The sequence below is a fragment of the Catharus ustulatus genome, chromosome 29, assembly GCF_009819885.2.
Source record: "Catharus ustulatus isolate bCatUst1 chromosome 29, bCatUst1.pri.v2, whole genome shotgun sequence".
Lineage (NCBI taxonomy): Eukaryota > Metazoa > Chordata > Aves > Passeriformes > Turdidae > Catharus > Catharus ustulatus.
This window is the reverse complement of record NC_046249.1, coordinates 4,970,214-4,985,622: the sequence shown is the minus strand read 5'-3', so window position 1 is coordinate 4,985,622 and position 15,409 is coordinate 4,970,214. Positions and strand designations below refer to the sequence as shown.

Here is a 15,409-nt window from a genome sequence, read left to right as displayed (position 1 = left end):
CCCAAAAGTAATTCCAAGGTCCCAGTAAACCCTGCTCCCCACACCTTATCCCAAAGCAGCCTGGGAACAGTACAGGCTGAATCTCTCCAACTGGAAGCTCAGCTTTAACTGGGACCTGTCCCTGGGCTCAGGGAACAACCAAACCTCTGACCAGGAGGTGCTCACAGCTCCTCAAGGATGCAACATCAGCAGGTGGTCACTGCACTGAACAGGTGCTGTTGGTAAATCCTGCTGCTTTTAAGGAATTTGAGACAGCAGGAGAATATGGTTAAAGGGTGACAGCAACCTCATAGAGCCAGAGAATTATGAAGGTTGGAAAAGATCTTAAGGACCATCAGGTCCAACCATCAGCCCAGCACCACCACATTCACAAGTGCCACATCCACAGGTTTTTTTAACACTTTCAGGGACAGTGACTCCACCACTGCCCTGGGTAGCATGTTCCAATGTCTGAAAATCCTTTCCATTAAAAAAGAAAAATCTTTCCTAATATCTCATCTAAGTTTCCCCCAGTGCAGTTTGAGGCAATTTCCTCTTAACTAGAGTCACTTACCTTTCCTTCATCCTCCTCTTCTTCATCTTGCTCTTCCCTTTGTTCTTTTTTTACCTCTTGGGATTCAGCCACCACAGCAGTGCCCATTGCAGGCTCGCTCTGAGGAGATGAGCAGAAGCAGTTGGAACAACCCAATCCCACACCAAAAGAAACTCAACAGTGACAACTCTTCACAACTGTTATTTCAGAAATGACATTAGGCTAACATCGTATCAAGACTTTTTCATTTTATGCCTCTGGAACCCAGCAAATGTGATCACCTGAGGACACGACTCCAAAGATTTCCTCCAAGGAATCCATCCCCTTAAGTTCCTTGCCTCTTCCCCTAGAATTCCATCAAAATTCATGAGAATTTTTCTTTCACACTCTGTCTCTCATGTCTATTAATGTTGCTACAGTCTACCTCATCCTGGGAAATAAAACCATACAACTGGATAAACATTACACCCACCAATAACAAAATCAACCAAGCCTGGAGCTGCACCTGTATTTCTATTTCTATTCTTGATCTGCACAGGATGAGCCTGAAGTCTCCCATTACAGTTTCCCTGAACTGGGCTGACACAATATCTCTGTTCCCCAGCAGGAAGTTGAGGAGATGAAGCTGATGTTCCCCTCTGTGCTGCAGCATGACACAGCACTCCTGCACAGCTCACAGGCAAGAAATAACCAGAGAAGTTTCCTCTGATGGGGGAAGATTCCTACCTGTGGCTGGGGCACGGGAGCAGCTGGTGCAGCAGTGGAGAGCCAGAAATCCAAGTCCTCCCCCTGAATTTCAGGAGGAAAAAAACCCATTGTCATTGTTTTTATATCTTTCTTAAAAATAAAATTTAAAATGCAATAACAACAAAATACAATAACAGCAACAAAAGAAAAATAAAAACCAAAGGATCACAGGGTTGGAACAACTGTCCTATGAGGAAGGGCTGGGAGAGCTGGGGGTGTTCACCTGGAGAAAAGAAGGCTGCAGGCAGACGTCAGAGCCCCTTGCTGGGCCTAAAGAGGCACAAGCAGAGCTGGAGAAGGACAAGGGATGGAGGGACAGGACACAGGGAATGGTTTCCACTGCCAGAGGGCAGGGCTGGATGAGATATTGGGCAGGAATTGTTCCCTGGGAGGGTGGGCAGGCCCTGGCACAGGGTGCCCAGAGCAGCTGTGGCTGCCCCTGGATCCCTGGCAGTGTCCCAGGCCAGGTTGGACATTGGGGCTTGGAGCAGCCTGGGACAGTGGAAGGTGTCCCTGCCGTAGCAGGGATGAGCTTTAAGGTTCCTTTGAACCCAAACCAGTCTAGGTTTCTGTGACTCTACAAAATTACATCAAAACTTGAAGTTCCCACAGAAATGCAGCGCTCCAGAGTGCTCCTCATGCACAGATCTGTGACACATTCAGAAGCAAACACCCCAAGAGCCTTCACTTCAGTCTTTGAGCACTTCCAAAGCCAGGCCCAGCTGACAGCACCTGCCCAGCTCCCCCACACCAGGGTACCCCCAGCATGCCAAGTGCATTCCTCTGCAGTGCAGAGGGAAGGACAGCTCTGCAGGGGGTTAACAGGAGGATACTTCAGATCCTGAGAGCAACTGGCACCTAATGGCAGGGCTTTAACTAAAAGGTTCTGGAATACATGGGAGACAGGCTGCAGAACAAATGACATTCACAACACGAGTTCCAGATATTTTGCTAAGGAGTTCCCCTCTTGGAGAACAGACAAAGTATCAGGAAACTCAGTTTCCACGTGAGCTCTGGCAGACCTGCTGTGTAGGCTGCAGTAAGCTGAATTTTGCTAACTTAAGAGGCTAAGTAAATGTTATTTTTATTAACAGAAATCTTTAAATACCTGCTGCTACAGTTGTAAAAATTTAAGGAAATAGAGGTTGAATGCATTCAGCTGTTTGAACTGTCAGATGCAACTGTTCCTAAGCAACAAACTAAACTCAGCAATAAATAACAACAGGAGCTAAAATAATGCATATCTTGGAGAATTACCTTTTTTTCTTCTTCCTCCTCCTCCTCCACCACCTTTTTCTCTTTCTTCTTTCCTTTATCTCTCTCTTTATCTTTATGTTTCTTTTCCTTCTTTTTGGGTTCTTGCTCTTCTTCTCTACTAGGGGAGCTTCTGAGTCTGGTGACTTCAGGGTCTCAACATTCCTGTGTCTCTGCACTGGCAGCTTCTCACTGTCTGCTAAGGGTCTTGAAAAGAAAGAGCTCATTACCTGCTGCACACAGCCTCCCTCAGCCACATGACCTGTCCAAGACAAGGTGTGCTTTGTTTTTAGGGAGCTGGGTCCCCAGGCCTGAATACAGCACATATTTCTACACCTGGGGTTTATTTATGCAACTGCAGACACTGCCCTTGTGGGTGAGGAGTCAGAGGAAACCACTGAAGGTGACTGAGAGCCAAGGTGTTGCTGTTTAACCCTTAGAGGTGGCAGCCTGCAGGCTGAGTAACACCCACAGAGGAACAGCTCCATGCAGTGTTACACTGCATTTCCATGGAATCCCTCTTCAAGGAAAAGCAAGGATGTGGAACAGCACTTCCAACAGAGTGGAATTTGAGCAGTGGAATGCCAGCATGGCTCCAGCAGCCCTTGAAGGGTGTGTGGGGTTTGTTGTTTTTGATCAGTCCAACTGGGAATTATTCTAAGACCTTTTTATTTTGGAAGTTTGCACTATGAATTTCTGCTCTACTATCACATTTTAGAAGTTAAATGTAACTTCAGACACCTATTTCCAAAAAGCACCAATAGCAGTTCACATTTACACTGTATCTTAAATCCACTACTTGGGAAAAAAACCACCACAAAAATTTCTCTCATTCTTGTCAAACATTTCCAGAAATCAGCAAGAATTCACCAACTGCATAATTTTCTATTTCTTAGCTTTTATTTAATGCTAATTTTCACATTTGCACAGCAAACATCAGTTTAAGAAGATTTCTAATGGCCTCAATTGCCTCAATATTTTTGCTTATATTGCATTTAAGAACCAGAACCAATTAATTTTTCACTTTCAGACACTAAGGGAAGATTGAACAGCAAACAGGCCTCATCTTTTACTATTTCAGTACACCTGCAGAGGAGCAGCATTGGTGCTGAAAGCCAGTGACAAAACAGACTCACAAATGTGAGGTCTCTGATTTAACAGTTCCACCACCCTTCAAGGACTTGCACTGTCCAAAATCAACCAACCTGACAAAAGTCAACACTCAGGAGATATTCTTACCTGGAAGGTTTCCCTGAAACCAGACTGCGTGTGAGCGTGACAGACAGAGCAGTGCAAGCACAGAAAGAAAGAGAGAGGACACAGACATGAGAAACCATGACAGGAGAGCACAGCACTCATGGCACAGGGGAGGGAATGGATGGAACAATCCAACAGCCCTGGATGCCTCCTGGAGCACAGCACCAGGGCCTGCTCTGCTGGGTGTGCCCAGCACTGGTGAGAATCACCATACAAATACAGGGGCTACAGTCAGAAATTAATTTCCTTTATACATTTGTCCCTGTAGACTTTGACTGGCCTTCCAAAAAAGGAAGTTTCTCAGAAACTGTTTTATTCACTTTTAAAAATGCTATGACACTTTTTCACAAGGTACTGAGGGGCCAAAGTCCTATAAATTTGGAACTGCAAAAGAAAGGCACAGACTGACAAGTACCAGAGGAAGAGAGATCCTACACACACCCACATGGGCCTGCACAATCTTCCAAACATTACAGGAGGCATCCCTGGACCATAAATCAGTAATTATTTTTAGCATGGTGATTTTGTAAAACAGCAACTAAAAAATAATTCAAAGCAATCTCCATGTGCAATACTGAGCAGTGTACAGTCACTCAGCCCAGTGCCCATGGCCATGTGGGTGCAGGAATTGAGCCTGGCACTGGCACAGCCCCTGCAGCTGGGTGGGAGCAGCCTGCTCACAGGGCTGACCTGCAGCTCAGTCACTTCAGAGCAGCACAACACTGGGGTCACACTGAAGGACTCAGGGCAGTGGGGTGGGACAGCCTGGGTGCCACTGTCAGTGATCACTTGGCATGGACACAGAGCTTCTGAGGGGACAGATGGACACAGGTCACACTCAGGGCCAACACAGGTCACAGACAGGGGGACACCTGAACCTCAGAGTAACCCACACCTCACCCAGTGACTCTGGCTGTGCTCCCAGACTCCTTCAGGCACACTTACACCGCATTTAGTGACTCCTCTGCCCCTCCCAAACCTCTCATACTCAGGAGCTGAGATTTTATCATCAAAGCTGCAGTGGGAGCCAAAGCTGGATGAGCATCTGGTGTTTCCTCAAAGCCATGGAGAGAAACTTCAGCCTTCCCCCTCTGGCCTGTAGTGCCTTCACCTGCTCTGCCCCAGCCCTGCCCTCAGGCATTCCCTTAGCAGTGAACTCACACACAAAACTGTCACTTACTTATCCAGATCTATGTCAAGTGCCTTATAGGGGTCATTGGGATCTTTGTCATCTTCATCACTGGGCAAAGCATTCTGCAGGAGAGATAAGAGACATCCACTGAAGCAGCAAAGCACTGGCAGTTTTCAAACTCAAACCTAACATCACCCAAATTAAATTTCTTTCAGCCTGTGAACCCTGCACCAGGCCAGCTGCAGTCAGGCACAGTAAGTTATAGGAACAATGCACTTCAAGGCAGCATCCAGTTTCAAGAATAATTTAGAACAGAAACCCCTTCTTCATAAACAGCAGGATTTGAATTGCTGCTGTTCAGTTTTGATTAAAGGAAATTTTAGAAACAAATACAGATGACATCATTAGCATCTGCAATTAATTGTCATCAGCTGCAAAGCTGCTGACTAGACAGCAAGTTACTGTCAAAGTGAAGCAGCAGAGCATAATAAATGCTATTTGGACAGTGTTACTGTCAGAGCAGGATGAACATTGTTTGTTGGTTTTGATTTTTTTAATAGCTTCAGTGGCAATTTTTGTCTTTTTATGAAAAAAGGACAGTAATTTCTTCCCCTGCAAAGAATAGCCTGGGATCATCTCAGTCATTTCTGAAACAGCTCTGCAAGACAGCACAGCTCTGGAACTGCCACATCACAGACTGGCTGCAGTTGTGGGGACAAAAATCTCTCAAGAGCTGCACACAGACAAATCCCAGACCCCAGCACAGGAACTGACCTCTGGCATCTCCTCTGTGATGATGTCCACGTGGTGAGCTGGGGCAATGTCCTCCTCACTCTCTGTGTGCAGGGAGTTGTGGCGATGGTGTTTCCCTCTCTTCTCCTTTTTCTGTTTTTTCTTCTTCTTGTCTTTCTCCAGTTTCTGTTTATGCCTTCGCTCTTCTTCCAGTTTCACGTACTGGTCTGACATGGGCATTCCTGGGGGAAAGCCAAGCTGCTTCCAGTACAGACACATGGACTGAGCACTGAGCACAGGGCAGGAGTGTACCCTGCTCCTGCTGCCCAGAGCCAGCTGGATCCACATCACCTCACACAGCCCCCAAGCACCAGCTTTGCTGTCCACTCCATCTCTCAAACAGGACAGAGCTCAATCCCATTCCCTGATTCTTGGCTGCATTACTGCATTACAAGGAGCATCCAAACACTGAGATTTTAATGAGAATTGGTAACATTGCTGCTGTACTGACAGCTTTCAGAAAAACACCTTAAATATTTGCACTTAGAACTCGCCCCTTGCAATGTAAGGCACTTTATCAACAGCTTTTCAGTGCTGTATCCAACCACTCCTTAGATACACAGCTACTTTTGATAACTGAAACAAGGTATTCAAACAGTATCTCTACCATCGGATTCTATTTCACTTCTGATCACCTCCAGCAGACCTCGAAGGTATTTCCAAGGTGATTGCACCCACACAGAATAATGGTTTCTCTACATGTTACAGACCTGGCTGCACTATATTCCTAATCAGAGAATAATATTTTTAATATTATCTTGAAAGCAACTCAGACTGCAAAGTACAATTTTCAAATATAAATTAGGAGATACACATAAGACTTTAATTAAAGTGTGTTCCTTTCCCTTCAAAACCTCAGGTGGAAGTCCAAAAAAGGAATTATGACTTTTGCTAAACAGAACTTCTTTAATTAAATTTCAAAGATGAGTTGTGCTTACCTGGAACTTTTAATGGGACAGAAAGGTCGATCTGGACCACAGGAATATGTTCCACCCCTGGAGTGTCTTGGTATCGCTGGGAAAAAAAAGATTTTACATTCTGAGCACTGCCAGCACCAATTTCTGTAAACAGGCACATTACAAAACATCAAGCAGTTCAATACCTTAAGTGAACATTTTAAATGATAGGAATGGAACAGCTTGTTAATAATCCAGGTTTGGTAAAAAAGTGTTTTAAAGCCAGTTGATTATTATAAAGGACCCTACTTTTAGCTATTGCTACTGCCCTGAAGAATTATTGCAGCTCTCTGAAGAATTTTTGGTTTTTGTTTTATTGCTAATAACTTGCCACTTCAGAAGATAAATTTAGAGATTGGAGGAACATGGGGCAGTCTTTTGGATACAGAGGGAATAAAGAAACTTCTTTCCAAAAAAAGTGTTCAGAGACCACAACAAATCTGTGATCCACAAAACACAGTGCATGTTCCAGGGTCACCCTCTGCAGGGCTCTGAGTGAGGTGCCTGGGGATGTGAATGCTGCCATCACCCAGGGCTGGGACAAATTGCACAGACTCTCACAGGCTGTTCTGGGGGTACCAGTTCACTCAGGAGATTCTCAACACAAACAGCACTTATAAAAACAGCTGTAGGAAGCCACTGCAGCCCACATTATAAAGTCAGAACTGCAGGGGAAATATCAATGTCCCAGAGGGGGCTGCAGCTCTGATATTCAGGGAGCCTTTACACAGTGACAGCAGAGGCCAGGGAGATATTGCAATTCAGACTCACCTTCTGAGGGGAAGGAGAACTTTTAATATAAAATGGGTTGTTTGCCTGTTCTTGTTTCCGGGCTTCTCGACGCTAAAAGCAAAAGAGGATCTGCAGTTACAATGTTTGTTTGTAAGCAAAGATATAGAAGACACCAAAGTGCAAAACAAAAGCTCCCTGTGTTTTTGTAACAATTCATAACTACTGTGAAAAGACTAGAGCAGAGCAGCCTGTGTGTGATGAAGCAGTTCTGAGTTGCCAGACACAGTAGGACAGAACTGCAGGTACCATTGCTAATTCCATCCCTGGAAGAGTTCAAGGCCAGGCTGGAAAGGCCTTGGAGCAACCTGGGCCAGTGTAAATCACTGCCCCTGGCAGAGGGTGGAATGAGATGAGCTTTAAGGTCCCTTCCAACCCAAATCACTGCATGACACTGTAACTAATTTTCCTTAGAACACCCTTCTTTGCTTTTTAATGAATGACTAGAGAAAGTAACTCCCCAGACATCACTTTTTCATGGCAATTGGAATGTTCCTGTTTTCATTTCTGCAAGGAGAGGAAGAAGCAAAGATTGACATAACAACAAATTCTCTCTGTGAAACCACAGAGGCCAGAGGCAGGAAAGGTGGGATCACTGCTGAGCACAATCCTGTTGCAGTCATTCACAGAAGCTGCTGAAGCCTATGAACATGAGCTCACATCAGTGACCAGCTTTCCTGAGCTATGGAGAACTCACGGGCTCCCTGGTTATGTGGAGAACCCACAACAGCCCCCACTGCTCCAGCACCACTTACATTACTACTGAATTATGTAGGGAAAAGCATTTTAACATTCACTCACTCTGGCCAGTTCCTCTTCATCTATTTCTGGCTGTCTGTGTCTGGAATGCCTTTGTTCCTCCTCATGAAATATTGTTTTGGGCTTTTCATCTTCAGACTCGCTGTCTGATGGAGGCTCATTGATCCAGGCATCGAGGTCCAGGCTGGGAAGAATTGCAGCAAACAAACAGCTTGACTCAGTACCCCTGAATATTTCAGTGCCTCATCATACACTCTGTTTTATTATTTGAAGTTTAAATAAGGGTTGGGGAGAGAGAAGGAACTTTACCCCTCTGGAACAGGCACTTTCTTCTGTGCTTTAGGAGCCACAGGGTTCAGCTCACCAGCAAACAGGGCTATTACTTCCTCAGCTACAGGAACTTCTTTTATTTGTAGCTTCTGAATGTATTTTATAAGCTGCAAGATGCAAGAAGCCTAAAAACAAAAGAAGAAGTGGTTTCAGACTAATATTTAACAAGCTGAACCAAACAAATTGACTGAAGTCAACAGATGTTTTACTCCATTAAGGGAATTAAGAGAAATAGCACAAACTGCAGGTTTGAAGCAAATATAAAAAATCCATATTGAGTTTCTCTTTTAGCTGGGTCCTTTTTGTGCCCTTATGTGTCTGAATAATTTTTAAATTAAATTGTTTTGAATGAAGATCTTGCTGGCAGCCTTCAGAGATGGCACCAAACTGCAGCAAGATCTGAGCTTTGTCACTGATAACAACTTACAGAAAATGTGCATGGTCAAAGAGAACCACAGACCTGCTCCATGATAAATCCCAAAGTAATTTAATTCCCTTACCCTCTCCTGAACCTCCAGATCTGCACTCTGCACAAACTGAGGCAGGCGCTCGATCATCAGCTGGGTAATTTCCTGAGCTGCTTCCTTCTCCCCAGCCTGCTCCTTCTGCTGCAGGATGGATGCATAGAGCTTCACCATGTTCTGCACATAAACAGCCTGGATGTGGCCTGGCAGGGTTGTCACTTTGGGCCTCAGCATTGCTTCCAGGGTTTGGTTTGCTTCCTCAAGGTGTCTGCAAGGACAGAGTACACAGATGAAAGGCAAGCAGAAATAAAATCCAGTAGGCAGTGCTTCATACATAAAGGAATATAGATCACAGCACTTTCAACAGCTCTTACTCAAAATTATCTGCTCACAACTAAATGGAAGATGCACAAAAAAGTTACTAGACTACTGCAACCTGAAAACTAAAGTTATTTCTAAGTAAAAATGTGATCACACTAGAAGAGTATAGTCTCTTATTTCATAACCTGTAGTTTTGTTTGTACAACTTTTTTAAGAAAATGAACGTCTGAGCTGTACCAGCATTCCCCCATATCACACCTACAGTGTGAATCTAAACTGGAGCCAGTGCTCAGGGTGGCAATTAGGAGACACCAAACCAGCAAGAGGAAACTACAGTACCACACCTGTCCAATCTGCCAGAATAAAAGCTGGGTAACAGCTGTATTCACACACAAGAGACAAAAACATCTGTTGAAGCTAAAAAACTGCATTGGTACAAGAAAACTGCAAATTGTGCTACTGTGGACACCAAAAAAACTTGAGCAACAAGATGACAACTTTTAACTTCCAGGAAGATGGGTGTCCTGGGGTGATGTTATGGTGCTTGTATCCCCAATTGTGTGTTCTGTTTAAGGGAAGGTTTGTTTTGTCTGCTTATCAACTGGCTCCCCTCCCCTTGTCTGTGCTTAGGGGAGGTTAGCTTTGCTGGCTCTGCCTGGCTTTTGCTTTTGCTTGCTTGGTTTGCTGGCTTTGGCTTTGCTTGCTTTTGCTTATTAGTTTAGTTAGGCAGTCCAATTTCTTCCCCTGGTTTTTTTAAATTTTTTTTTTTGTTTTTTTTTGTTCTTTCTTTCCCTTTCTGAATACCATCTGAACCTGTTCTGGACCAGGACCTGGGAAACACCCAGGAACACCAGGAGTCTGCAATTTGTGATCTGCAGCAGTCACCCCCAGCGCCAGAGACCGATAACTGGCCGACCACTCACAGGAAAGACTTTCCGAGTTTGTCATCCTCTCAGAGCAGTGAAAGAGTTTTTTTTGTCATCTGGGGCTGTTAATTTTCTTTTCATGTGTTGGGGAGTGTTTTGTTTGTTAAATAAACAGGTTCTTTCCACTTTTCCTCTGAGGAAATTCTTCCCAAACCCGGTGGTGGGGGGAGGAGTCGTGGGGGTTTTGTTTTCTGGGGGCTCCTTCCGGAGGTTTTCCCCAAATTTGCCCTAAACTAGGACAATGGGGCAATGCAAACACCTTTTAACAAGCTCAAAACAGGGAGGAGAGAAAGAACTAATTCAAACATGGTGATTGAACACATACCCTATAATATAAATGGGGGTAGATCTTAATGATTAAGGAGCTCCCTCAATGTCTTAAGATCTGACAGCTTATACCTACAATACCAGAAGGATCCACAGCTGTTGGAGAGTGTGCAAAGCTCTGCTGTGGGACAGGGACAGGAGCCCAGGAAGGGCTGGAGCTGTGTCAGGGCTTGGCATGGAGCTCAGGGAAAGGTTCTTCCCCCCGAGGGTGCTGGGCACTGCCCAGGCTCCCCAGGGAATGGTCCCGGCCCCAAGGCTGCCAGAGCTCCAGGAGCATTTGGACACCGCTCTCAGGGATGCTCAGGGTGGGATTGTTGGGGGGTCTGGGCAGGGCCAGGGGCTGCTCTGATGATCCCTGAGGGTCCCTTCCGACTCAGTGTTCTGTGATTCTGATTCACTATTATGGCTTCCTGCATGAGTGGGCAAGGCTGGAGAGACAGGAAAAATGACCAGATAATTAAAATTGTCTTGGCTAGAAGAGCAGAGGAGTCAATAGTGCAAGGGAACAAGAGAAAAACAATCCCTTTGGTAGCATTGAGTTACATACCCTGAACCACCCTTCTCTCAGAAACACATTTCAGTGACCAAAAGCTTTGCCCAAATGCTGCCCCATCCCTCACTCACTCGGAGAACTCCCCGCAGATCCAGGCAGCAGCATAGAGCACCTCACAGATGCCGTTCCTCTGGGTGTTGCTGGCGATCAGGTGGGCGTTGTCCAGCAGCATGGCCATCTGGGACACTGCAAACCTGCGGATGGCTTTCACCCTGATGGCCACATCCAACATCTGCGCTGCGATCAGGTGCCCGTGCCTCGTGCCCTCCAGCCGGGTCAGCTCCACCAGGATGCTGATGTACCTGTGGAGAGGGGAAGGGATGGGGGCATCAGGGGACAGCCCTGCAGGACCTGTGTGAGGAGCTCCAAGGCAGTGGAAGCACTGACCATTCAAAGTTTGTGATGTATTGGTAATTGGACTGGCTGCAGATGTCTATGATTTTGGTCAGCAGCTCGTCTCGGTACGTCGTCCCTTCGGCTTTATCCACGTGAATCATCAGTTTCTTCACAATCTCCATCAAGTTCTTCTTGGAGACCTGTTAAAGAGGAGGGGAAGGGTTCAACCACTTTCCTACACAGCCAAGTCCTTCCAGTTCCACTAGAGCAGCTGCTGGCTCTTGGCTGGACCTGCATCACGTTAACAAGAAAGCAGAACCACCTCTGTGGGCCCCAATCCAAAAATGAACCTGTTTAATACTAGTTAACATTTTTGTTAAGAGCCAGCACAAGTTTTAAGGTGTTTAAAACAAGACTGGATGTGGCACTTAGTGCCATGGCCTGGCTGACAAGTGGTTTTAGGTGATAAGTTGGATTTGATGATCTCCAAGGCTTTTTCCAACCCAGCTGATTCTGTTATGACCTCACTGTGGGAGAGCTGAAGATCAGAATTACTCTCAGTAAAACACAAATCCAAGACAAAATGAATCTTCTACTGTCAGACTGAAAAGTATTAGAGTTTAAAACATGTTTGCTTATAAAGGAAACAAATTTAGGAATCATCAACACCCAATGGAATGGATTTCCAAATGGGTGATTTCCAACAGGGTCTGAACTGAGAAACTCCATCCAGTCTGAATCAGAATTTTTAAAGCCCTCATGCTGAGCCAGATATTTTACTTCTCCAAAGTGCCAGAAAAGATATGGGAGCTGTGATCAAAAGCCTGCTGTGGAGTGGGCAGAGAAAGTTGCATGTTTTCCTTAAACATCACCTTCCTAAAGGGTCAGGGGGCTGCAGAGGAAATAAATGCAGAACATACCATGCCATAGAGGAGATCTAAAGCTCGGAGTCGGATGGACTCATCTTTATCATCCAAACATTGGAGAATGAGATCCTTGTGAGACTGAACTGACTTGGGGTGCGTTTTCAGGATTTTGGACATAGCTAACAGTCCCAGGTACTTCACTGTGAAAGACAAAATAAAACTTCTTTCCAAATATAGAAACACTGTTTCGTGCTAAGCATGAAATCTTAAAGCTGGTTTTAGCAGAAGCTTTGTATTGAAACCCTTGAACAAAATTCTGAGATGAAGAAAAGCATTTTTGAGAATGGTGAATCACAGACTACAGCCTTTAATTTCATAATCCCATAGACAGATAATTACATATATAACCCTCAGAGTCTTCCTAAACCTCAAGTTTTATCAAAATATGTAGTTAATAAATAGAAATGCTGTTTGAGGACAGGCATCCTGAGGTGAACACAGCTTTAAAAGCACTGAAGGTTGGTGTGTAACAGCCTTGTTCTCAAGGGGAAAAATTCAGATGGTAGAAAAAGAGTTGCACAAAAGAAAAATTTCCCAGTGTTCTTTGCAGTCACTAAAGTAAGTCAACACTCTTGCATTTTACTATTATGTTCACTCTGCTGAAAATAGCTGTCACTGCTTCCCAAGCAGCCAGTCTATAAAAAGGGAAATCCCAGAGCATGGAAAGAACTGGTTTAGATTTACAAGACCACAAACAGCAGTAATAATTGCTGTCATTTGTTTTTAAAAAATATTATTATAAAGAAGTGCTCACCATCAACAATGATTTCCATATTAAACCCCCCAGCAACTGTTTACACCAGGCACTACAAAACCCCTCTGAGACTGCTGCAGCATCTCCCCAGTACTTGGGGACCAACAGCCCCATGAAGACAAGCACCATACTTACAGTTCTGGTCAGAATCTTCTATCAATATCCTCAACTTCTGCACACAAAGCTGGAAAAAACCACACAATTTATTACAGGTCTTAATTAAAATAAGCCTTCATGAAGTTTACTCAACACACAAGAAAGTATCTGACCAAGACCTGAGGTCTCCAGGTGAGAGGGTTTTGTTGCATTAACAGACTTCCAAACAAAAGGAATTCTGTATGAGGGTACTGACAGCAGGAGAAGAACAGAGTTGGGAAAACTCAAACTCTGCATTTTAGAGTAAATTAAGTAGGAGAATTTATACAGGAAATGCTTCAGTCTGCAGGATTGGAAAGTGAGAGCACTTCAGGGAGGTAGTGCTGTAACTCCTGGCAGAGGAACACCACCCCATTTTCCCCAGCCCCTGGGATCTCAGAGCAGAGCACAACAAACAAGCCCCAAATGCAGATCCCACCTGGATGCTGGCGCTGTGGTTGGGCATCCCCGAGGACAGAGAGATCAGAACTGAAACAGAAGCACAAATTCCAGTCACTGTTTCTGTGCTGGGAATGACTGCAACACCACCCAACAGCCCCCACCTAGCTCAGCTCTCAGGGAAAGCTGCTAGATTATTGTTTGTCTGGACTCTTGAGGGTCTGGAGGGAGGAGAGAAGGTTGTGACATGAATTTATAGTTTCATATACCGTAACTAATAATAACAGGGCAAGAAAAAAGTGTAAAGGTGGAAATAGCTGCAAGAGCCAGGTCAAAGCTGCTCCTCTTTACTCTCACTAAGGTTGATTTCACTGACATCATGCAGCAGTCAAGGTTGTTAATATGTCAGCAGCTACTGCACAGTTGAATTTTCAGTTGTGTACTTTCCCTAATGCAATGGGATGCAGCAACAGATCCTGGAGTTTAATGTGATTAGATTGGAGCTGCAATCAAGCCAGCCATTGTTGATTACATGGCACACTTGGAAGCTCGGGCAGCACACAGCCCCACTGCAGCAAAGGTGGGCTCACCCTGGTAACTGCTGCTGGCACAGCACAGCCAAGCCCAGCCCAGCTGTGCCTGAGCAGGTGCCCTGTGCTGCCCTCTGCCCCTGTGGGAAGCTGTGCTGGACACTGGCACCTCCAGAGCTGGCAGTGCCAGGTCTGCTCTGGTGTTCCAGGGCTCCTTTGCTGGCTCTGAGTCTGACATCACCACCCCTGAAGTGTCCTGGGTGGGTGAACTCCCCCTCTACCCACAGGATGACCCCAGTGATCTCAGTGAAGGCCACTCTCATCCACATTGGAATTACCCTCTGGGTTATTTTCCCTCCCATCCTGACACCTCATTTCCCTGAAGGAATGAAGGAACACACAGTGACAGACCTCTCTTCCCTCTCTGAACTGACCCAGCACAGGAAGTTCTGCACCATTAGTGTGTACCCACAGGAGACAGACAGACCAACTGTGAATGCCAACAGCCCTCTGCTCCACACTCTGATAAGAAAAGTGCCAAGCATGAGCTGCAATACTCTGTTATTCCTTTGTGCCTTTGTTTTCTCTCACTCTCCCAGTTATGGAGCTCATATCCCTTCCCCAGAAACAAACTGCCAATCAGGAACTCCAATTGCCTACTCTAAGGAATTGCACCCCATTTTTAAACTGCAAAGTTGCAAAATTTTTCTTTAAAAAGGAGTCTGGTCCATCATCACATAAGAAAACTTGGCAAAGAAACATCACTCTTGTTTTAATTCTATTGCTGCTGGTATATTTTGTAGTTGCAGCAACATTTAGGATTTGGCATATAAATAATCTCATTGTCTGTGCTTGGTTTCAGCTTTCAGCAAACACAACACAGCTGCAGTGACTGTGCCTCACCCACTGACTACAAAAGACTTCACCCCCACAGAAACACAAAGTTTGCCAGGAGACTTATTGCATTATAAAATACATGAAGTTAAAGAGAAAAGGTTTAGAGGTGGTGTTAGTGATGACAAAGTTCATCATGTTTTTTTTCTAGGTTCCAAGTTTCAGTTCTCACCTGCTATTACTGTGTTCACACATTCATATAAGAGAGACATGGCTGAGGTGCTGAAACAGAAATCAAGTATATTAAATAAGGAACAGACCAGCACATTTTGAAGAGTTGTCAGCACTATCTTGGA

General features: G+C 45.0%; 1 protein-coding gene across 1 annotated transcript in view; it reads right to left on the bottom strand.

Annotated features, from left to right (window-relative positions):
* Nucleotides 1-15,409, bottom strand: part of AP3D1 (adaptor related protein complex 3 subunit delta 1) — a 41,069-nt gene that overhangs the window by 4,684 nt on the left and 20,976 nt on the right. Inside the window, 17 exon segments of the mRNA XM_033082378.2 lie at nt 554-652; nt 1,259-1,321; nt 2,537-2,637; nt 2,640-2,740; nt 4,971-5,044; nt 5,697-5,896; nt 6,653-6,728; nt 7,442-7,513; nt 8,261-8,402; nt 8,528-8,673; nt 9,049-9,280; nt 11,211-11,441; nt 11,527-11,675; nt 12,396-12,541; nt 13,291-13,339; nt 13,730-13,779; nt 15,286-15,335. Coding sequence (XP_032938269.1) covers nt 554-652; nt 1,259-1,321; nt 2,537-2,637; nt 2,640-2,740; nt 4,971-5,044; nt 5,697-5,896; nt 6,653-6,728; nt 7,442-7,513; nt 8,261-8,402; nt 8,528-8,673; nt 9,049-9,280; nt 11,211-11,441; nt 11,527-11,675; nt 12,396-12,541; nt 13,291-13,339; nt 13,730-13,779; nt 15,286-15,335 — 1,981 coding nt within the window.